Source organism: Panthera leo, chromosome C1, assembly GCF_018350215.1.
Source record: "Panthera leo isolate Ple1 chromosome C1, P.leo_Ple1_pat1.1, whole genome shotgun sequence".
NCBI lineage: Eukaryota > Metazoa > Chordata > Mammalia > Carnivora > Felidae > Panthera > Panthera leo.
In genome coordinates this window covers 48496497-48520603 of record NC_056686.1, presented here as the reverse complement: position 1 = coordinate 48520603, position 24107 = coordinate 48496497, and the positions used below count along the sequence as shown (strand labels likewise).

At 42.5% G+C, this 24107-nt stretch overlaps 1 protein-coding gene across 1 annotated transcript in view; it reads left to right on the top strand.

Annotated features, from left to right (window-relative positions):
* Positions 1-3934: 3934 nt before the first annotated feature.
* The window catches only part of LOC122227418 (cytochrome P450 2J2), a 29625-nt gene continuing 9452 nt past the window's right edge, over positions 3935-24107 (top strand). Inside the window, exons 1-6 of the mRNA XM_042951882.1 lie at positions 3935-4206; positions 14156-14318; positions 17984-18133; positions 18537-18697; positions 21235-21411; positions 23471-23612. Coding sequence (XP_042807816.1) covers positions 3997-4206; positions 14156-14318; positions 17984-18133; positions 18537-18697; positions 21235-21411; positions 23471-23612 — 1003 coding nt within the window. The 5' untranslated portion in view covers positions 3935-3996. The remainder of the gene's footprint in view (positions 4207-14155; positions 14319-17983; positions 18134-18536; positions 18698-21234; positions 21412-23470; positions 23613-24107) is intronic.

Genomic DNA, 24107 nt, shown 5'->3' with positions numbered 1-24107 from the left:
TGCTTCTGGGCTATGATGTTCCATTCATTAGCATATCTGTTTTTTATGCCACTATAGTACTTTATTAATTGCTATAGCTTTATCAGAAGTTTTAAAATCAAGAAATGTGAGCCCACCAGCTTTGCTCTTCCTTCTCAAGATTGGTTTGGCTATTTGGGGTCCTTTGTGGTTCCATGTGAATTATGCTATTATATTTTCTATTTCTGTGAAAAAAATGCCATTGGGACTTTGATAGGAATCACATTGAATCACTTTGGGTAGAATGGACATTTTAACAGTATCAGGTCTTCCCATCCATGAACATGGGGTGTCTTTCCATTTATTTGTCTTTTTAAATTTCTTTCAACAATGTTTTATAGTCTTCAGTGTGTAGGCCTTTTGCTTCCTTGCTTAATTCCTTTTTTTGTGTGTTTATTTACTTTTAAGAGAGTGTAAGTGGGGGAGGGGCAGAGAGAGGAGGAAGGAGGATCCAAAGTGGGCTCTGTGCTGACAGCAGTGGGACTATGTGGGGCTTGAACTCATCAACTGTGAGATCATGACTTGAGCTGAAGTCGGACGCTTAACCAACTGAGCCACCCAGGTGCCCCGCTTCCTTGTTTTATTCCCAAGTGTTTTGTTCCTTTTTTTTTTTTTTTAATGTTTGTTTATTTACTTATTTTGGAGAGAGAGAGGGCAGGGGAGGGGCAGAGAGAGAGGGAGACAGAGAATCCAAAGAAGGCTCCACGCCATTAGCACAGAGTCCAATGGGAGCCTGAACTCACAAACCATGAGGTCATGCTCTGAGCTGAAGTCGGAAGCTTAACTGACTGAGCCACCCAGGTGCCCCTGTTTTATTCTTTTTTAAGCTAGACTAATATTATCTCTTTCATGATGGCATAATCTTTATATACAGAAAACCCTCAAGATTTCACACAAAAAACTGTTAGAATTAACAAATGAATTCAGCAGAGCTGCAGGATACAAAATCAATCAGTTGCATTTCGGGGCGCCTGGGTGGCTCAGTCAATTAAGCATTGGACTTCAGCCCGGGTCATGATCTCACAGTTCATGAGTTCAAGGCCTGCATGGGGCTCTAAGCTGTCAGCATAGAGCCTGCTTTAGATCCTCTGTCTCCCCCCCGCACCCCCCTCCCCCCGGCCCCGTGCTCTCTCTGCCCTTCTCCTGCTTGCACTCTCTCTCTCTCTCTCTCTCTCTCTCTCTCTCTCAAAAATAATAAATTTTTTAAAAAAATTTTAAAAATCACAAAAATCAGTTGCATTTCTATACCCTGACAACAATCTAAAAGAGGTCATTTTTTTATCCACTCTGACAGACTGTTTTTTAATGAGCGTATTTAGACCACTGACATTTAAAGTGGTTGTTGATACAGTTGTATGGATATCTACCACATGCATTGCTGTTTTTTACTCCTTGTGCTTGATTTTTGTTCCTATTTTTGGCTTCAACTGCCTCGGCCTTTTCTGGTTTTAACTGAGCATTTTATACAATTCCATTTTCTCTGCTGTCTCAAGCAGATCAATTACATTTCTGCTTTTTAGTTAAGTGGTTGCCCTAGAATTTACAACGCACATGTCCAAATGACCCAAATCCACTTTCAAATAACACTGCACTGCTTCATTAGTGGTACAGGTACCTCATAATAGTTTTCCTACTGCCTTCCCTTACAACATTTCATCATTCACATCACTTGTTTATAAGCTATAATCACTGAATACATTGCTGCTATCTTTATTTTGATCAAACTGTTATTAGATAAATTAAGAATAAGAAAAACACAAGATTTATATTACCTTCATTAATTTCTTCTCTAATGCCCTCTCTTTCTGTAGACCTGAGTTCTTGACCTATAACTTTTTACTTCTTTAGGAAGAACTTATTTTAACATTTCTTGTAAGGCAGTTCTACTGGCAGAAAACTCCCTCAATTTTTTGTTTGAAAAAAATCACTACTTCTCCTTCGTTTTTTACAAAAGCTTACTAAGTTAGGATTTACTTTTATAAAAGTGTATCAGCAAATATTAAAATGTTACACTTGCTATTTTAATACTATGATACAAACACAAGACACAAAATATCCAGTATTAAATACTGATCTCCCTTGCCTGACTCCTTTTAAATATTGAGTATTTTATATTTTATAGAAAGGAAATTTTATTTTAATTTTTTTTTAATTTTTTTAAAAATATTTATTTATTTTTGAGACAGAGAGAGACAGAGCATGAACGGGGGAGGGTCAGACAGAGAGGGAGACACAGAATCTGAAGCAGGCTCCAGGCTCTGAGCTGTCAGCACAGAGCCCTACGCGGGGCTCGAACTCATGGACGGTGAGATCATGACCTGAGCGAAGTCAGACGCTTAACCGACTGAGCCACCCAGGCGCACCAGAAAGGAACTTTTAGAGTTTAGTCAATACTTACGTATTATTGTTCCTCACCAAAATCTTCATGAAATCTAAGAAGTTGGTATTAAAGTAGCTATTTTTTTTCTTCTTGAATATTCTAAATGCCAGTTTAGATCAGCATTCAGATTTCCAGGGCATCAAAGATATACTAATACAGGACACACGAACATTTTTTGGCACATTTAAGTTTGTTTTCAGTATGACAGAAATGCCTTCAACTTTCAGATAATGGGGAAGAAACATCCTAAGCAAATATAAAAGATTGGTGGACCAAGTTACTTCCTAGCAGAAGTAATACATCACTTCAATCAATTTTTACACTAAATTCTTAAAAGCATTTGAAAAACACTTGTGTCTTCTAATTGTTAATGCACTCATGTGGTGGAAGATTAGACAAGTAATAGAAATCTTTGTTTTCAAATAAGTGGTCTTAATTTTTCTTCTTAGAGAAGTTTAAAGCAGCTTATCATAAACATATGCAAACTATCAATTTTTGTGGCTTTCAGGTAAAGTCCAACACTTGGTTCATACAGAGTGTATGAGAAGCGGTTCTGATTCGGGAAAGGCAGAAAACAGATTATCCTATCCTACGCAGACTGTTTATCTACGTGTTAAGTACATGGGGAAGTGCTATAGTACTCCAGGACTATGCTTCCTGTTTTGAGGACGGTGAGACACAGCACGCACGGTGAGACACAGGTAGCACGCATGGGAAGTTGGAACCTGGGGCCTTACCACCGTGTTGGGGCTTCAGAAGGGAAATCTCACAAGGCATACCCAAAAGGACTAAAACACCTTCCAATGTTAATTTAGCCCCTGTTGAAGACCTAGGCTCCGTGCTGGAGGCTCTGATGCAACGCTTTTTCGTCTTCAAAGAGTTACAATTGCAGGCTCTTGTTCCGAGGTGCTGCGGTCCAGTGGATTTATTTATCCACCACGTGCATGCCACTTAACCTCTCCGTGTCAGTTTCCTCAACGGCAGGACGGAAGTAAAAAGAGCATCTCTTGCGTAATTTGGTCAGAATGAAATGCTTCACGTACAGACGCGAGGGTGCTGCCTGGCATTCAGCGAGGCGCCCAAGAAATGCCAAGTGCTGCTGCTCTTATCAGTCCTGTTCCCCAGGCAAGATTCCAACGTTTGGATGAGAGAGGGCGATTGAAAAACACTGAGCTCGAGCGCCTGTGGCGCTCTTGGGGAGATGCACCACAAACCCAAGATCCCCAGTGATCTCAGACTGAGACGCGCTTTCTAAACAGAGAAGAACAACGCGCCTGGCCTGGCCTGTTCCAGACGCGCGGCGCGGGGCCGCCCACGACTTCGGTGCCAGGCTTTCCGGAGCGCAGCGCGCCCGGCCGGGGGCCGGGGTCCGGGGAAGGAAGCAGGGGAAGAGGAAGTTCACTGGGCGCGGCAGCAGGCGGGCGGGGCCAAGAGCCGGGACCGTGCAGGCGGGCGGGGCGCAGTGGGGGAGCTCGGCGCGGCAGGGGCGGGGCGCGGCGGAGTCGGGGGCGGGCCGGCAGTGCCGCGAGCTCGGCTGCAGGGACCGGCGGGGACGTCGCCAGCTCCGAGCTCAGCCGAGCGAGAGGACTTTGCGAGCCATGCTCGCGGCTGTGGGCTCCCTGGCGGCCGCCGTCTGGGCAGTGCTGCATCTGCGCACGGTCCTGCTGGGTGCCTTCGCCTTTCTGTTCTTTGCTGATTTCCTCAAAAGACGGCGCCCCAAGAACTACCCGCCGGGCCCCGTACCCCTGCCCTTCGTGGGCAACTTCTTCCATCTGGACTTTGAGCGGTCGCACCTGCAGCTTCAGCGGGTAGGAGCGGGTGAAGGTGCCCTGACCCTGACCTGCGGGACAGGGGCCGTCCCGGGGATCGAGGGCGGGAGGCTGGGGGGCTGTGCAGCTAATGCAGGGACCCTGGTAAACCCTGCTTTGAGCCCCGGTTTCCCAATGGTCAGCTGGCATCATTACACCTGCCCTTTCTAGAAGTGAAATAATAGTCACTGTTTACTATTAAAGTATGCCAGACTTGCTACATTCTTTATTGTGTATCTTGTGAAATGTTACTGGTACAGCGTATTTAGCATATGATCACTTTGTCCTCTTTAATATTTTTATCCTTGGGGAAAAAAAACGCTGTACTTACCTTCTTTGAGGCTGTATTTACTGAGTGTAAAATGGTGACAGTACTACCTAAATCCTCACCACTTTTCAATAACTGAGCCCCTCGCTTTCAATCTCTTCTCCCTGCGATCTGCTGTCACTAAAGTAATCGCTGTAAAATGTCATCCCTCGGCTTAAATTTTCTTAGTGCTTCCCACTGCTTTCCAGAGTGAGGACTTATCAGGGAGCCCCTTGGAACTCTTTCTGACTAAGCCTCTTTCCACCTTTTTATAATCATATCCCGCCAGGGCTCCTTAACCCTGGCTCCTCTGATTTACTTAAAATTCCCTCCAACATCCAAAATTCTCCCAAGAATCCTCAGCTGGTTTCCTACCACTCAGCACAGGCACCTAGCTGAATGACAACACTGTGATAGGTGGTTGTGAAGGTTAAATAAAAACAATGGTCAGACATGGCTTTTACTAGGTGCACAGTATTAGTCCCCTTCCCCTTTCCCTAGACATGCCTGGAGCACTTTAAACTCTTGTCTATACATGTACAGAGGGAGAAGGTTTTATCACTTTCTTGGAGAAACACCCAGTTGGTAACACTAAGTGACAGGATTAGTCACAGAATTTTAAAGCGAGGCTCCTAAACCTATACCCGTGTTTAAGAAATGTGTTGTTCAATTTCCAAGCATTTGGAAATTGTCCTGCTTGCTTTCTATTAATGATTTTTCAGTTTGTTGCCATTATGGTGCAAGGACATAGTTTGTGTAATTTCAGGTCTTTTAAATTTGTTACAGTTGGTTTAATGACCCAAGATACAGTCCCATGCATGCTTGAAAAAAAAAAAAAAGTATTCTACAATTTTGGGGATAAGTGTTCTGTATATATCAATTAGATATCATTGGATGATCCTGTTTATGTCTTCTACACTCTGACCTCTTATCTACCAATTCTATTAATCACTACGAGAAGCATGTTGAAGTCTCCAACTCTAACTGAAGTTTTGTCTATTTTCCAATTCCATTCTGGTAGTTTTTCCTTTATGTATTTGCCATTTCTGTTATTTGGTGCATACACATTAAAATTATTATATCATCTTAGTGAATCGACTCATGTTATTATGTAATATCCCTCCTTATGCCTGGTGATTTTTATTGCCTGAACTTTAGCTGATATGATGTGACCACACCAGCTATCTGTTGATGATTATTTGCATGGTATATGCTTCTTCATACTTTCACTTTTAACCTGTTTGTATCATTATATTTGAAATCAGTTTCTTGCAGACAGCATATAGGTGGGTCATTTTTTTTTTTTTCATTTTGCCAGTCTGTCTTTTAATTGGTGGGTTTAGATCATCTTATTATTTATTTTCTATTTTTCCCTCTGTTTTTTATTCCCCTATTTATTATTTTTCTGTTTTCCTGTGGGTCACTTGAACATTTTCTTTTTAGAATTCCATTTTAATTTATTTGTTGTGCTTTTCAGTATATCTCTTTGCATTGTGTTTAAGTGGCTACCTAAGGATTATAATAGGCACATATAGCTTATTGTCATCTACTAGTGTCAATATTTTGCCACTTCAAGTTCAATGTGGATACCTTACAAATGTTAGATCCTTTTACCCTCCCTGCTTTACACTATTATTGTCTTAAATATGATCTCTCTATGGGGCGCCTGGGTGGCTCAGTCGGTTGAGCTTCCAACTTCGGCTCAGGTCATGATCTCACGGTTTGTGAGTTCGAGCCCCGCCTTGGGCTCTGTGCTGACAGCTCAGAGCCTGGAGCCTGCTTCGGATTCTGTCTCCTTCTCGCTCTGCCCCTCCCCACTTGTGCTCTGTCTCTGTGTCTCTCAAAAATAAATAAATGTAAAAAAAAATTTTTAAACATATTCTCTCTATATATTGAAAACCACATCAGACAATATTATAAACTTGCTTTTAACTGTTAAGCACATTTACTCATTTATTTACCCTTATTTTGCTGTTTCTTTATTCACAATTTTCCAAATTTCTACCAATATCATTTCTTTTCTACCTGAGGAACTTTCTTTAGCCCTTCTTTTAGAGTCAAAACTTCTCTTAACTTCCGCTTACCAAAAAATGTCTTTATTTCACTTTCGTTTCTGAAGTATATTTTCATTTAATATAGAATCCTAGGTTAACAGTTTCTTTCATTCAACATTTTAAAATGTTGTTCCACTTCTTTCTGGCCTCTGTGGTTTCTAATGAGAAACCACATTTGAATTGCTGTTCCCCATAAGTAATCAGTTGTTCCTCTCTGCTGCTGTCGAGAAGTCGTTTTGCTTTTAGTTTTCAGAGATTTGATTATGGTACGTCGTGGTGTTGATTTCTTTGGGTTTATTGGGTTCTTGGATCTGTAGGTTGATCTCTTACCAAAGCCAGGAAGTTTTCAGCCATTGTTTCTTCAATATTTTTTCAATTCCACAGTCTTTTTCCTTCCTTTCTGGGACTCTTGGACACTGATGGTGCAAATATTAGATCTTTTGTTATTCTAACGTAGGTCCCTGAGGCCCAGTTTTTGTTCTTTTCAATCTATTTTCTCTGTGTTGTCCTGACTGTATACAGTCTCTTGATCTTCTCAAGTTTCACTGGTTCTTCTGTCATTACCCTTCTACCATTGATTTGCTCTCCCGAGTTTTTGTTTAGATAGTTGCATTTTTAAGTTTTAATTTTTCCCTTTGGTTCTTATACCTATCATTTATTTCTTTGGTAAGATTTTCTATTTAAAATTTTTGAGAGTATTTGTAATTGTTTGTTAAAACATATTATAGCTGCTTTAAACACTTAACCCTATAAAGTTAAAACGCTTCTGTCCTGGGGCACCTGGGTGGCTCAGTCAGTTAAGCGTCCCACTCTTGATTTAGGCTCAGGTCATGATCTCAGGTTTTGTGAGTTTGAGCAGCACATCAGGCTCTGCCCTGACAGTGCAGAGCCTGCTTGGGATTCTCCACCACCATCCCCACCCCTCTACCATTCAGGCTGTCTCTGTCTCTCTCCAAATAAAATAAATAAACAAACTTTTAAAAAAACCGCTTCTGTCCTATTAGGCTAGCCTTTTTCTGAAACTTTGGCTAGAGAAAGCAAGCCTTTCTTGGAGTTATTTTTGTCTGTGCCAATTAGTGTCATGAATAGTAGGAGGAGTAAAATGGAATGCTTTTACTCAATCTTGTATGAAATCATAAATTTGATATGTGCCTTTGGTTTACTACTAAGATAGATGTGATTAGAAAGGGTAAATGATTTGCCTGTCATAAAACTGGCTAGTGATGAAACTGAGGCTAGGATCTTACCCATGGCCCGATGTTTTTTCATCAGAACTATTAAATTTTACTGCATACAGGTTTGCATTTTTTATGTATTTGGTTGTAAAACAAATGGAGTCAAATGGTGTATTTAGTTATAACTAAATTTACACTCTAGCAGTTCGGAAACATTAAGTACCAACTATTTGCTAGATCCTGTATGAGGACTTATATGTTCATTTTCATTTACTCTTCACAAAAGACACACAAGTGAGTCATTAGCTGGTGCTGTTTCCACTTTGCCACTGAGGAAAGTGGCTGCAAATAATAAAGTTGTCTGCTTGAGTTATTCAGCATAGATGACGGCAAAACGAGCACTTCAATCCAGAACTGTTTGACACTTACGCCTATTCTGTACTTGTGCTACTTGACTTCTCATGACAGGGAAAGGATGACTGATTTATTCATGGATTCATTTATCAAACACACGTTTATGAAGCGCTTACCATATGACAGGCACAGCACAAAACAGTATATGATGCAATGTGTGGTGTAGACTCTTGGTAACCAAACGAAGTATCAAGAGATGGGATCCCTGGGAACGGGAAACCCTAGAGATAACGTCGTGTAGAATGTTGGAATAAATTGAGCTGAGCGTTAAATGGATGTTAGGCAAGTGGCCACGTGGAGTTCAGGGGACAGGAGATTTTAAATGGGACAAAGTGGCGTGAGCTAAAACACAGCAACAGCAGCGTGAAGAAACTAGCCTGTTTAAATGGTACGATGGGAACTTTCCTTGTATTTTTCCCCCTATATTTTAAAACTTTCTCTATCATGGCTATATGACCAATTAGAGGAGCATTTATCTAAATAAGAGAAAACCTTATTGTACTAAAGTGGGAAAATGGTAGATAAGGTGGATAAATGTATTAGGTAGCATACACATTGAACTGCTTCTAACAGAGACCCCAAAATACAGTGGTGTAAAAAAAGGTTGAAATTTACCTCTCTCCCACAAATGAGTTCAGATGTAGGCAGGAAGCCCAGGATAGGGAGACTGCTTTCTATACCTCAAGACGATCCAGAAACTTCATTTCCTTCTTTGTTGTGCTCTGGTCCTGCAACCCCACTGTGTGTAAGTTCTGGTCCACGGGAAGGGGAACGGGGTAGGTAGTGAGCAAGCAGTTTTTATTTAAGGATGAGACCCGGACAACGCGCACGTCACCACTACTCATGTCCTACTGGCTACACCTGGAGAAGCTGGGGAATGTGGTTTTTGATTGGAAAGTCATGTGGCTAGTTAACACTTAGTGCCATCACTCACAAAAAGAGAGAGAATATCTTCATCCTTTCATTTAACTATTTGTTTTTATTTTGCGAGAAAGAGAGAGCATACACATGAGTGAGAGAGGGGGAGAGAGAGAGCATCTCAAACAGATAGTGCAGAGCCTGATGTGGGGCTCAAACTCCCGAACTGTGAGAGCATGACCTGAGCCAAAATCGAAAGTCGGACACAGACTGAGCCACCCAGAAGCCCCTCTCTAGAGCCCAAACTTTATGCCCACAAGCTAGGTGCTAAATCTCTGTGCCTACTTTTCTGAATGCTGAAAATGCTTTCTAGGATTGTTATAAGAACCAGATAACTTCATGAATATCAACTTGTTGCCAGAGTGCCAAGCACATAGTTGATACTCATTTCCACGTCTACCACTATTCCCCTTTCTTTAAAAGTTTAAAGCAAGAAATTCAAGGAGAGCCAGTGCTGTTGCATCCCAGGCATCCCTTGTCTGCCTAGTGGCTGGATGAGCTCCGCTATTCCACTCTCTGGCCTCTTCCTCATTCCGTTGTCAATATCGTATCAGAATGCCTTTGCTAAAATATACTCCCGGACAGATCAATAACAACAAGTAATTGTGTTATTAATATTAGTATTGTGGCTACTAATCACAATAATCCTAAAGATGGGAACCCGCAATATCCCCCATTTTATACATTTGGAAATTGAGATAGAGAAGTTAAATAACTTGCCACCAAATCACACAGTGAGCGTGATTTGTAAGTGGGTTCAAACAGATTTGTATGACTTCACAATCCAAGCTCTTAAACACTCATTTACATTACGTCTCCTATTCAAACATCTTTGGCCTCCTAATTACAAGCAAAACTAGATCCAAACTATTTCAGCTGGCATGAAGGCTGTCCTCAATCTATCTCGGATTGCCTTGCCCAGCCTTGTTTCCTATCTCCTTACTCAAGTGAGGAGATACTTTTCCCAGGAAACCTGTCCTGGTGCCTGGTTCCCTTTATGTGCTTCCTTACTTTCCCTCGTCAAATGATTTCTTGTACAGAATAGTAAAAATAAGAACTGATTATTTTTCCATATGTTCCATTAGACTGGGACGTGCTTTAAGTTAAGGACTCATTGTATCCCCAGCCCTTGGCCTTGACCTACCACATGGTCAGTGCTCTTTAATGAACCCTGCATTCCAGTCAAACCACACTGCTTACTTGTCCCTGAACACCTCCATTTTCCTACCTTGTATTTGCATATCCTATTCCCACATTACATGTCCTTTTGCTGGCAGCTTTTGTTTAAGATATAGTTGAAATACCATCTCCTTTTAGAGGTTTTCTAATACATCTGGGGTGGAAATTCATTTCTTCTTTCAATGGCTTCATGTTCCTTTCTACCAGCATCATAGCATATATCACTTCTGCTGTGCATTAGTGTTTTCTGCAGTCAGCATTGCTCAAGAGACTTTGATGCTGTAGAAAACACCGAATCATATTGACCTTTGTACCGCCCCATGTGTTATAACATAACAATGTCACAAGGTGCCTGGCAACTCTTAAGCATTTTATAGAAATGTATAGAACCGAACTTGAATTTGCTTTCCACAGACTGTTCTCAGAAGCCTAGCACAGCCCCCAAGAACTACCTGTGACACCAATATTCTTAGCAGGGGCTCATGGGCCCCAAGGGACTGGTGAACCCCTGAAACTACATGCATGACTGTGCTCATGTGTACAGGAGTTTACTGGAGAGTGGATCATGCCATACACTAGATTTTCAAAGGATTCTGTGATTCAAAAAAAGAGTAAGAACCATTGTTAACGATGGTTTATTCCTAATTTCATTAGGTCTGTTTTTCTTTTTCCTGTCCTTCGCCCTCCTTTCTCCCTCCCCCTCCCCCTCTTTTTCTCCTCCTTCTCCTTCTTCTTTGCTTTATTGGATAGAAATAATTGTGGGGTTGCCTGGGTGGCTCAGTCGGTTCAGCATCCGACTTCAGCTCAGGTCATGATCTCGTAGTTCGTGAGTTCGAGCCCTGCATCGGGCTCTGTGCTGACAGCTTGGAGCCTGGAGCCTGCTTTGGATTCCGTGTCTGCCTCTCTCTGCTCCTCCACACTTGCACTCTGTCTCTCTGTCTGTCTCAAAAATAGATAATCAAACATTTTTTAAAAGTTGAAAAAATACAGTACTGTACATATTGGGGAAAAGATGATAAATCTTAGTAACATATAGAAACAACATGCATTTTAGGGAGCTTATTTGAATGATACGTGCACACACACAGCTCAGTGCTGGTCAGAGTTTGGGGGAGCACACCCTCTCACCTGCTGCCCATGGAGTGAGAATTGCTACACTTTTCCTCTCTTTGTGTCTTTGTTATGTTGGCTCTTGAGTTTAAGAACTGAGATGAGGTGGAATCTCTCCCAGTTGTCTCTTGGTAATCGTAGTTCATGCACTTGTCTCACTAAACCCCCCCCTTCTAATTTTTCATTATTCTAAACATTTATTTCGCTCCACCTTATTATGTAAGCACTTAATCCCACATTTGGGGTTTTTAATCCTTTGTATCAAATTCCCTCATATTACTTTTGTTCACCTTTTATAGCTCCCACATTCTTTTCTTATTTTTCTATTTTCCTTTCAGGTATTAAGCCTATTTTAGCCTCCTGAATCATCCTACTTTTAACCTCTTTTGTTCTCTTACTCATTTGAGTAATGACTTGGTTATTGTTGTACATTCGACAGTACGGTCTACCTTACAAAGTCTTTTCAGATGCCCGGTGGGTCATACACTTAAATCCATGTAAAGCGATCAGCATAGTGCCCAGCCCAGTGCATGTAGGAACTGTTAGGCATCACCATAGTCAACAGGCGCAGGGAGGTCATTTGACCTATGTTTACACAGCTGAGTATGCCATGAAAGTTTTTTCTCAATTTTTTTTTTGTTTATTTTTTTTAATGTTTATTTATTTTTGAAGGAGAGAGACACAGCGTGAGTGGGGGAGGGTCAGTGACACAGAATCCAAAGAAGGCTCCAGGCTGTCAGCACAGAGCCCGATGCGGGGCTCGAACTCACGAACTACGAGATCATGACCTGAGCGGAAGTCGGATGCCCAACCGACTGAGCCACCCAGGCACCCCATTGTGAAAGTTTCTGATGCAGTTCTTTTGGAGTCATACATGGGCGGAGAGCTGATAGAGCAGAAACTCTGAAGTCGTTCAGTTCAGCAAATACTAATGGAGTGTTCTGTTCCTTCCAAGTACAAGCTGAGATTCTAGGTTGTACGTGCACTTTGTCAGGAGTCATTTAGCTTAATCCGAGATTTTCACCCATTCCAAAAACATCTTTTCTGAATAGAATAAATTAGTCAAGAAATCTTTCTCATAAAGACTAAGTTCATCGAGGCAGTCAGCAAGATGAAACAAAAAAGATTCTGCTTGATTTTTATGGGCCCTTTCCTGCTACGTCTTAGAGACAAAGACGTGTACTTTAGAGGCAGATGAATTTGAGAGGGAATCTTGGCTTTACTCTTTCCAGGGAGATAGGAGCTAGACAGGAACAAAGACTGATGGAAGGCTCTGGGCTGAGAGAACAAGGGAAGATTGAGTTCGGGCTTGGTTTTTAATGTGGGGGCAGGGAGGCGGAATGAGGCTGGTGTAGTCTGTTGTATTTGCTCTGAGCGGGGTGGTGGGGTCTTAGGCGCTAAGGGTGACAAGGGGGAGCATGCGTGCATGGAGACTGAGAAGGAGGGGCCACAGACACCCGGAGGAAATGGGGCCCTTCTGTTTGGTACCACTGCCTGCAACTAGCCACAACCCCGGGTGGACAAGAGGCAGGCGTAGGGTCTACTCAGAGTCGTCTCTTGAAGGAACAAGTCAGGAACCACCTTGATTAGTAGCCATTTGTTCTCATCCAGCCCACTTGCACATCCAGCCCATGTCTGTACACACCACACAGCCTTCCATTCTCTCCCTGCCTCCTTCCCCTTTTCTCTCCCTCCCACTGAACTCTAAGGGCCTGGTGGCTTCTCAGGTTCAAGTCTTTGTCCTCAGATCTTACCTAATGCCTGGAAAATTCCCTTCACCACTCAATAGCTTTGTCATCTCGGTGACATTACTTCCTCGACGACTCCTTTTTCCTTTTCTGAAAGACAAGGAAAATCATTAATGCCACAGGGTGGCTGGCTGCGAGATCGAATGAGGTAAACAGAGGAAGGGGCCTAATATGGCCCCCAGCGTCCATGTGCCTTCCCCCAGCACATCTCCATGTGCGCTCGTCCTCTCCGTTGCCATGAGCGTGTGTCTTCATCCCTTTGCACACAGAGCCCATTTGTTCCTCAGGGACTCAAGCGGCTGTGCGCCAGGTACCAGAAAACAAAGTGCCTTTCACACTGTTGCTCTCATTCTTCTTCACAGAACCCTTTAAGGGAGGAACACTTTTTCCTTTTTATAGCTGAGGCTCAAAAACTGTGAAGCAACTTTCCCAAGAGCCACAGCTAGCCAACTATAGAGCTAAGATGCCCACATAGCTCCGGAACTAGAGTGCTTTTCCGCACAGCTGGCCTCAGCCCTGTCATGAATTTTCAGTTGTCTAGCACGTGTTGAGGAAGGGGACATTCTCTTCCAGTTAAACTCTTATGATTTACTGAGAAGTCCATGCTTGCAACCCAGAGTTACACTAAGCATATCAGCATTTTTGTGTGTGTGTGTGTGTGTGTGTGTGTGTGTCACATGTTCTGAATTCTCCCCCCCCCTCACTAGACTCTAAGGTGCTCGAGGTTAGAGACCTTGTTTGTTTTATTCTAGTTACATATTCATGTCTTGTTCTTGGGACAGTGTTGGATGCTCACTCAATTTGTGTAGGTTGAATATATGAATGAAGGTTTATGAGGTATAGAAGCACATCCTGGAGCGATTTCAATCCTAGTCTAGCTGAGAGGAAGAGGAAAGAGGGAGCAGAGAGAAACGTTCCCATCATACCAAGGTGCACACACAGACTCTGCTCAGTACAAGACCTTCCTCAGCGACACACAACCCCTCCATTCCTGGACACATGGACATGTGCATAATCAATTGTGACTATTTGACTATTTTTCAGCTTGTGGAGAAATATGGAAACATTTTTAGCCTGCAGCTCGGTGACATGTCTTTAGTTCTTATAACTGGATTGCCCTTGATCAAAGAAGTCCTTGTCGATCAGAACCAAAACTTTGTGAACCGCCCTACAACTCCTATCCGAGAACGTATCTTTAAGAACAATGGTAAGTTTCTTAACTAATGTACGGGATGTATGCTTGATATTTTTATGATCTGTTAAAGGTGCCCTTGTGACTGTAATTCTCCAATACTCCCAGGGAGCTGGGCCATTATAAAGTTCCTACAATTAAAGAAAGCTGGATTCCCACATTTGCTTATTAAAGGCACCCTCTTAGGGGCGCCTGCGTGGTTCAGTCGGTTAAGCATCCAACTTTGGCTCAGGTCGTGATCTCATGGTTTGTGGGTTCAAGCCCTGCATCGGGCTCTGTGCTGACAGCTCAGAGCCTGGGGCCTGCTTCAGATTCTGTGTCTCCCTCTCACTCTGCCCCTTCCCTGCTCATGCTCTGTTTCTGTCTGAAAAATAAACAAACATAATTTTTTTTTTTTTTTTTAAAAAGGCACTTTAGAGAACTTGGTAGGTCCTGTCAGGGATTTGAGAGAAGCTGTGTCTCCTGCATGAACTCACTCTGGAAGCACTGATTACTCAGTGAAAGCAGGGGAAGAGTCAATGCATTCTTGTTCTTTCTGCTTTCCATTCAGATCTCTTCCCCTGGGAAAATTCATGTGCACTGTTTCCTTCTGCTCCTTATGGAAGTCCCTCTTCTTGCCTCTAGTTCCTCCGCTTTCCTGTTAGGGCTGTGCCCCACAAGGTATTTCGAGCCTTCCACTCTGTGTTGGAACAGTTTGGCATGAACACTTAAAACTGTCATTAAATAAACATAAACATTTAAAAATCTAAATGGATAACTCAAATGTATTACTCCACCAAAGCAGCCTTTTTTTTTTTTTTTTTTTTTGCCCAGATGCTTTTTGAAATAGTTTATCTTTTAACGGTACCTCCACTCCATTTATTATGTGAGGCACGGTGCTAGGTTCTAGCAACATGACAATGAGTAGTGCTGACAAAATCCATGTCCTTAGGGAACTTATTCTATTCAGACACTATCAATGAGTGCTAATAACTTAATGCATTAGTATCATTAAGCTGTGCGCAGGATGCATTTATCAGGGGCATCTAATCTAGCCCTGGGATTCAAGGAAAGCTAATGTAAATAAATGGCAATCAATTTAACAAAGTGAAGCAGCAGTCAGGCAGAGGGAATAGAATAGGAAAAGTCCCTTAGGTGGGAAGAAGGACAGTGAACTCGAGGAACTGAACGGTGGCCCATGTGGCAAGTATAGGGATTAAATAGAGATAATTAAAGGGAAATTCAGCTGCTGAGTGCCAGGAATTGTTCATGCAAGTTCTTGCTAAGGGTGTTGGGTTTTATGCTCAATAACAAGGGAAACTCTAGAATTTTTTTTTTTTAGTGAATTTTTTCATTTTATTTTTTTAATTTATTTTTTAATATGAAATCTATTGTCAAATTGGTTTCCATACAACACCCAGTGCTCATCCCAACAATTGCCCTCCTCAATGCCCATCACCCATCCTCCCCTCCCTCCCACCCCCCATCAACCCTCAGTTTATTCTCAGTTTTTAAGAGTCTCTTATGGTTTGGCTCCCTCCCTCTCTAACTTTTTTTTTCCTTCTCCTCCCCCATGGTCTTCTGTTAAGTTTCTCAGGATCCACATAAGAGTGAAGACATATAGTATCTGTCTTTCTCTGTATGACTTATTTCACTTAGCATAACCAACGGAATGGGAAAAGATAGTTGCAAATGACATATTAGACAAAGGGTTGGTGTCCAAAATCTGTAAAGAACTCACTAAACTCCACACCTGAAAAACAAATAATCCAGTGAAGAAATGGGCAGAAAACATGAATAGACACTTGTCTAACGAAGACATCCAGATGGCCAACAGGCACATGAAAAGATGCGCAACGTCATTCCTCATCAGGGAAATATAAATCAAAACCACACTGAGATACCACCTCCTGCCAGTCAGAGTGGCTAAAATGAACAAAGCAAGAGACTATAGATGCTGGCGAGGATGTGGAGAAACGGGAACCCTCTTGCACTGTTGGTGGGAATGCAAACTGGTGCAGCCGCTCTGGAAAACAGTATGGAGGTTCCTCAAAAAATTAAAAATAGATCACCCTATTACCCATCAACAGCACTGCTAGGAATTTACCCAAGGGATACAGGAGTGCTGATGCATAGGGGCACTTGTACCCCCATATTTATAGAATGGTTTCAAGTGGAGAAAGGAATCATCATGTTTACATCGCACATTTATAAAACCTATGTAGGTGGCAGTGTAGAAAATGGTATACAGGGAGCAAGAGACTATTACAGCATTTTAGCTTAGAGAAGGTACTAGCTTGGACTAGGGAGGTGGCAAGAAACGACAGTAGGTTAGGCCAGGTTAGTGGCAGTGAAGATACATAGATTTAAGGTATCCAGGGGGTAAATCCAACAAGATAGGATGACCTAAATCATGGACGATGGAAAGGAGAGGGAGGTGTTGAGGTGGACACCCAAATGTCTGCCTCATGTGGAAGAGGGCAGGTGTTTCGTTTGGCTTGAGTGGGGAGTTGTATGGAGAGCATCAAGAAGCCGATCATGGATACGCTGAGTTTGAAATGCTTTTAAGTCAGCAAAGTCAGGCAGACAGTTGTGTATGTCTGGAGCTCAGGGGCAGAAAGAAGTGGTCACGATCAACAGATGCCATTTAAAAGTTTAGGAGTTAATGAGATTTTCCAGGAATGGAGTATTGAGGGAGAAGAGAAGAGGTGTTAGACCTTATCTTGAAGTACTCCATTACTTCAAAATTTGATAAAAGAAGATGAACCAGCATAAGGTATGGGGAGGGGGAAAATCTGGAGGCCATGCTGTCCTGAGCAACGCTGGAAGGGAGGGCTTCAGGAAAGAAGTGCTCCGTGCTACTGAAAGATCAAGCAAGATAACATTGAAAAGTTTCCCCAGGCTGACAAAGAGGGCTGCCTCGTGGAAATGGTGGAGGCCAAAGCCAGACACTAAAAGGGGTTGCAGAACACTCTGGAGGTGAAGAAAACAAAGGAGTGTGGCCTTATCTGTGTTGGAAATCAGATGATGGTCTATTGAACACACTGAGTTGTTTCTGGGGTTTTGTTTTTGTTTTTTGTGTTTTTTTTGGGGGGGGTTGGCTCTTTGCCTTTCCATGTGCTATTTCTGCCTGGAATAGTCTTCCTTGCTTTCTTGAGTCATTCCTTCATCTTTCAAGTTCTAGCTTAGATAAGAGTCTCCTGGAAAGCCTTACCTCCTTACGGGTATAGATTTTTCTTGTCCATGGGTGCATTCTTAGTATGTAGCATAAAATCAATACTTAAATATACTTATGTGACTGGCAATCAAAGCATGGGCTTTGGAATCTAATTTGAACGTCTGTTCAGCTGCTTACTAACTGTAACCTTACAAAGTTGACGTTAGCCTTTGTGCCAAGGTTTTCTCATCAGCAAAATGGGAGGGCAACGTAATGATTATACCTACCTCATAGTGTTTCTGTAAGTACCAGTGACATAATGCAGTAAAAATACCAAAGCCCCTGTAGTGCCAGCAATGCAATGCAGTAATGCTAGCCACTGTATCTACTGCATATCCAGAGATATCTACTGTATCTCTGGATAGTTTTCAAGTGCCTCAGTGCCCTTCTCCTTCCCACCAATGCACGTTGCCATACCATTTGCCAGATATTTACATTATAGAATAAGAAAACCATAATGTTGGCTTTTTTTTTTTCCTTCCAGGATTGATCATGGCCAATGGCCAGACTTGGAAGGAGCAAAGAAGGTTCACCTTGGCAACACTCAAGAACTTCGGTCTAGGAAAGAAGAGCTTAGAGGAATGCATTCAGGAGGAGGCCCGTAACCTCATCCAAGCGATAAAAGAGGAGAATGGTGAGTGTTTCCTAGGACAGGTGCAGGAGATTGTGACTCATTCATTCATTGAACAGATGCTTATTAAGTGCCTTACGTACCTAACCTGTGCCCAGCATTGTGCCAGGCACTGAGCATATTGCAGTGAACAGCTAACCATGACCTTGCCTTCATAGAGCTCTAGGATTAAGTTCAGGAAGATTAATATTAAACACATTACCGGTTTTAAACCCTGGTCATTAACTTGCCTTCCCAAGTATTGATGATTTGCTATATGTCAGACCCTAAGTAGGGGACTGTGGCTAGAGCCTCATAGGTGATTCTATACTTAAAATGTCCTATGTCCTATGTCCTGTAGAGGAGACTCTCTGTAGAAAATAGAAACAAACCAATCCGAAAGATCCGTCTCTTCTTCCACCTCCAGGACAGGCTTTTAACCCTCATTTCAAGATGAACAATGCAGTTTCCAATGTTATTTGCTCTATCACCTTTGGGAAACGCTTTGACTATGAGGATGCACAGTTTCAGGAACTGCTGAGGTTGCTGGATGATGTCACCTTTCAGGAGGCATCAAAGAGATGCCAGGTAAGAGGTTCTCTTTCAATATCTTGGGCTAGAATATTGGAGCTGATGTTCAAAACAGATGGGTTCTGACCTTTTGGTTTGTTTAAGCTAAAATATCACCCTTTGAAACTGACTTCACTCAAACTTACTGGAAGTCAATCTGTTGACTTTAGTGTTTTCTGATAATATAACCAGATATTTACTACATACAAAGAACATTTCTAACATTCATGTAAAGTACAAAACGTTACATGATATACACCTATGCATCCATGTTGTTTTCTTTAAAAAGCATGATATTGCCACTGCCTTTGAGTCCCGCCCCTCCACGTCCCTCCCTAACCCAGGCACTCCCCTGCCCCAGAAGTGTTCTTTGGTGCCTGGCTTCTCCCTCCGCAGATTGCGGATTCATCTGTGTTAATTGCTCTTTTCTTTTTTAAATCCTGAATAGTATTTCAGTGTATGAATACACCACTGTTTGTTGCTCTGTCCCTGTCTTGATGAACAGTTGGGCTGTTTCTAGTTTGGGGATGTTATGAATAAAGCTGCCATGAACATTCTTGTACAGTTGTTCATGTGGACACGTCCATTCATTTCTCTTGAATCTATACCGGGACATAAAAGATGCCTAAAGGTTTCAAAAGCAGTTACACTACTTACATGCCCATCGGCACTTGATATTATCAATCTTCTCATTCCATAGGGTACAGACCCTTGGGATTCAAACTTCACCCCTTCCTTGGTGGGCCCTGTACTCCCATTTTGTCCCTCTGGGTCTGTGAGTCTGTCAAAAACTCTGTTCAGCTTCTTGGTCTCTCAGCCACTTTTCTGGGTTTGGAAGACACTTCTATGGCCAAAGCAACCCCAACTATTAAGGTCACATTTCTTGTATGTAGAAGTGGATTTGTTTCTATTTATTCCTGACAAACATCTTTGCCTGGAGCTTTATGGACCCAGTGAATCAAAACTGATAAAGCATTAGGATGATTCCATGTACATTAAAAGGGTGCAATGAATGTGAGCTATTATTATTATCAAAGTTATTTTTGAATTCCTTTTTCTCATTCCTAGTCATAGGAGTCCCTAATTCAATAACCTCATGTTCTTTGGCCCCATGAATGCAGAACCTAGGAAGTCATGAGAGTTTAGTGGGTACCCAGCTTATCTTCCCGAGGGAAAAGTAATTCCTGAGAGGGTTGGAAGGGGCAGTAGGGTAAGGCTAATAATAAGCATTTCTTGGAGTCCCCACATAGGCCAGGCATCTTGATGGACAGCAATATATACTTTACCATAGTTAATTCTTGCAAAAAACCCTTGAAAGATGAAATGGAGCTTCATGGTGTGTGCAAGCAGGTATGGGAGTGTGTAAGCAAATCCAGATAGTGACCTGCTGGCTCCGTCCTAGGTGCTGTATGGATCTCATGTCGCTCAGTCACCAGAAAAATCCTGGACCCCCACTGGCAGCTGGTTAAACTAAGGAGCAACAGATTACATCATTGTTATCATCATCATCATTATTATCAACAGAATATTATGGCTGGAAAGCAGCAGAGCTAATAGACCTGTGCCTGTATCTGTTTAAGTCTGAGTGATTTTCCATTATGTCATGCTTCTTTCTACCAGAAGATATTATTAGAGAAAATGTTTTCAAAAATACTTTATTTCAGTAAAATATGTCTTATCTACATGGAGATTACATCATAGCAGGGCAGACAAATCCATAAGATATGCATCTATCATCTATCTATATCTTACACACACACACACACACACACACACACACACACACTTACTTGTGATAATTACCATGAAGGAGAATAAAATAGGATATGGGAATGGAGAGAGGCTGGCAGGGGTTATAGGATCATCAGGCTAAGACCACTCCAAGGAGGTGACATTTGAACAGCACCCTAATGAAGCGAGGGGCCAGAGTTATACAGATTTCAGAGGAAGAGTGTTCTAGGTGGAAGGAATAGCAAATGCAAAGACCCAAACAAGAACATCCTTGATGTCATCACAGGGGCCAGTGGTGCTGCACTGGAGAGAGTGAGAAAGAGCAAGATGGCGGGAAGTGATAGCAAAGGAGGTGACAGGTGTGTGCCGTGGCTGGCCCATGCAGAGCTTATAGGCCAGGAGCATTATGTAGAGCTTTGTCCGAAAGCCATGGCAAGTCATTGGAGGATTGAGAGCCAAGGAGTGAAATGATCTGATGAAGGTATAAAGTGATGCCCCTGGCAGCTCTGGAAAACAGACCTGGAGGGGGTTAAGAATGGAATCAGTGAGGCTGATGAAGCCTAGCACAGCATCCAGGTGAGAAATATTGGGTGTTTGTTAGGGGGGAACGTGGCTGGGGTGGTGAGCCGTGGTCTGAAACTAGACACATTTTGGATAGAGTGCTGAAGTGCTTTGCTAGAGGGTGACAGACAAGAGTCAAGGTGACCCCAAGGTTTTAAGAGCCAGTAAGTGAGAGATGGAAAGAGAATATCCATTGTTTTGCCTCAAAAAGCGAAAAATTGGCACCAAATTGTCTCTCTGAGTGTTTCGTTTTTCTCACTTAGCTCTACAATGTATTTCCATGGATTATGAAATTTCTTCCTGGACCCCACCAAACACTCTTTAGCAACTGGGAGAAACTGAAATTGTTCGTTGCTCAGATGATTGAAAACCACAAGAGAGACTGGAATCCTGACCAAACAAGAGATTTTATTGACGCTTACCTCAAGGAGGTGGAAAAGGTGAGGAAATCAGAGTTGTTTCCTGTTTGTTCTTAAAGAGCAAATGGGAGCGTACTCATTTCCTATTGCTGCTGTAACAAATTACCACAAACCTGGGAGCTCCAAACGACACACGTTTATTCTCTTATAGTTCTGGAGGTCAGAAGTCTGAAATCAGTGTTACTGGGCTAAAATCAAGGTGCTGGCAAGGCTGGTCCCTTCTGGAGGCCCTAGAAAAGAATCTGTTTCCTTGACTTCTCCAGCTTCTAGAGGCTGCCTTTGTTCATGGCCCCTTTTTCCATCTTCAGAGCCAGCATGGAGCATCTTCTCTGCTACCGTCCTTCTCTTGCCTCTCTCTTATAAAGACCTTTGTAATTACTTTGGAGCCACTGGAATGATCCAGAATCATCTTCCCATATCAAAATTATTTTTTTTTTAATTTTTTAATGTTTATTTAGTACAGAAGGACAGAGTGTGAGTAGGGGAGGGGCAGAGAGAGAGAGGAAGACACAGAATCTGAAGCAGGCTCTAGGCTCTGAGCTGTCAGCACAGAGCCCAACGAGGGGTTCAGGCTTATGAACCATAAGATCATGACCTGAGCTGAAGTAGAAAGCTCAACCGACTGAGCCATCCAGGAGCCTCTTGCCATATCAAAATTTTTAACTTAATTGTATCTACAATGTCCCTTTTAGCATATAAGGTAACACCCACAGGTTCCAGAGACTAGGATATGGACATCTCTGTGGGTCATTATTTAGCTTACCATGGGCAGTCAAAATAGAAGCAGTATTTCATAGAGTGTAGAAGCAGCATTAATTCAGGATTGATGAGGCAGGTAGAAATAAGGATAGGGGTAAATGATATTTGGCTTGAGTCCTTGGGGATACTCAAATACTGCCTGTTCATCTTCTATTCTATGCTCTTTGCCCATATCTGAAGGAGCTATACACAAAAGGAAAGCTAACAGTTGAGCTTCAAAGAACTCTTTCATTGTTATTTGGATCTGAGCCCAGTTGCCTGCCCCTTCCCTCACCCCCCAGTGCAGAACACAAGAAAAGCTGAGTTGGATGCCAGAGTTCAGCCTCAGGGCCTGAGTGGGACTTCTGCCTTCCTCTTTGATCTTCCTATCATCTACTTTCCAACATTATAGGAAAGAAGGAGGGAAAAGCCAAATTGGATGTGTAGCCTTTAGCCCAGTCACCCCTGTGTTCAATATACCTCGATGCATCAGTATCACTGTCATAATCGTTGACTCGTCAGATTAGTTGTGTCTCCTCTTGGGATTGACCAGACTGGTAGGTTTCTATCCATCTCCCCTTTTATCTCACCTTACTGGCATAACATTAGTAGAAGCATTGATTTCTCCACAAAGGAGGAGACGTCACTTGCTAAATGCTGTGCAGGTATGGAGCCACACACTGAGCAGATTGTTGGCAAATTGAAGCTTCCGGGGCAAAGTGGTAAAGATGAAGGAATTCCATGAGGAATGGTTGATGGGATGAGAGTGGTTTCACCTAGAAAGGAAGACATTAACAGGGAGATACGAGCATTGTTCTCCATAAGAGGAATTCAGATTATTCTTCCTGGTATCAGTACAAACACGTTGAGTATTTGTTATGTGCTCTTTTCATCTCATGTAATTTGTAGTGTCATCTTAAGGGGCATGTGTATTTCATTGCTATTTTCTGAAACAGGAAACTGAAGCACAGAGAGATTAAGTGACTTGCCCTAGGTCATACAGAGAGTGAATGGTGTAGCTAATACTGGAACCCTAGTCTGTTTTCCACTGAACTGCTTCTCTTCCCACTGTACTAATAGATTCTCCCAAATTATAGATATATAAAAAAAAAAAATAAGTGTCTTGATTTTCATCCACCAAAGCCAGCAGAAGTTTCCAGCACTTGGGGCGAGAGGATGCTAATGATATTGCTGTAATAAGTCTCTACCTCTTGAGATGGCCAAAGGGAAAGATATTTCTCCTGGGAATCTTTTCTTCCACATTCTCTCCCTAGGATGAAGCCCCTGTGTGTTGTAGCAACCAAGAACCCACTGAATAAACCTATAACCTTGTGCTTTCTAGAATAGGGGCAATGCTACTTCAAGTTTCCACGAAGAAAACCTCATCTACAGCACCCTGGACCTCTTCTTTGCTGGAACGGAGACAACTTCCACAACACTGCGCTGGGGTCTGCTTTATTTGGCCTTATACCCAGAAATCCAAGGTGAGCATGCCAGTGAGTGCGCCTGGGGCAGGACAGAATGGTGTCTCCTAGAGCATACGGCTCCCAAGTTGGGACTAGAAGATAGGATGGTAGAATGGAAAAACAGTCTTGAGGTGATGTGGACTTGAGAATGGGCACATTCTTCAATTTTCCTGTTAGGACTGTGATGGGTTCACATAATCCCAGTGTAACAGAGTCCCTGCCCTCAGGAAACTCAGAATCTAGAGTGAAAACAGTGAAGTCAATGGACACTGTGGTGAGTTTCAGGAAAAGACTTACATTCTTATATGAATGTATCTTGTTACAAGCTTCTAGCCTTTTACGTCATGTCTTCCATTGGCCTGTGGATAATGTTCAGACTCCTGAGTCTGGCATATCATGCTCTCTGATGTTCCTTCTTCTGCCTGTCCAGCCTTAGCTCCACCCACCGTACATGGTGGCCTCACTAAATTACATGCTGTTTTCTTTGCACTGTCCTTATTCATGCCTCCTCCA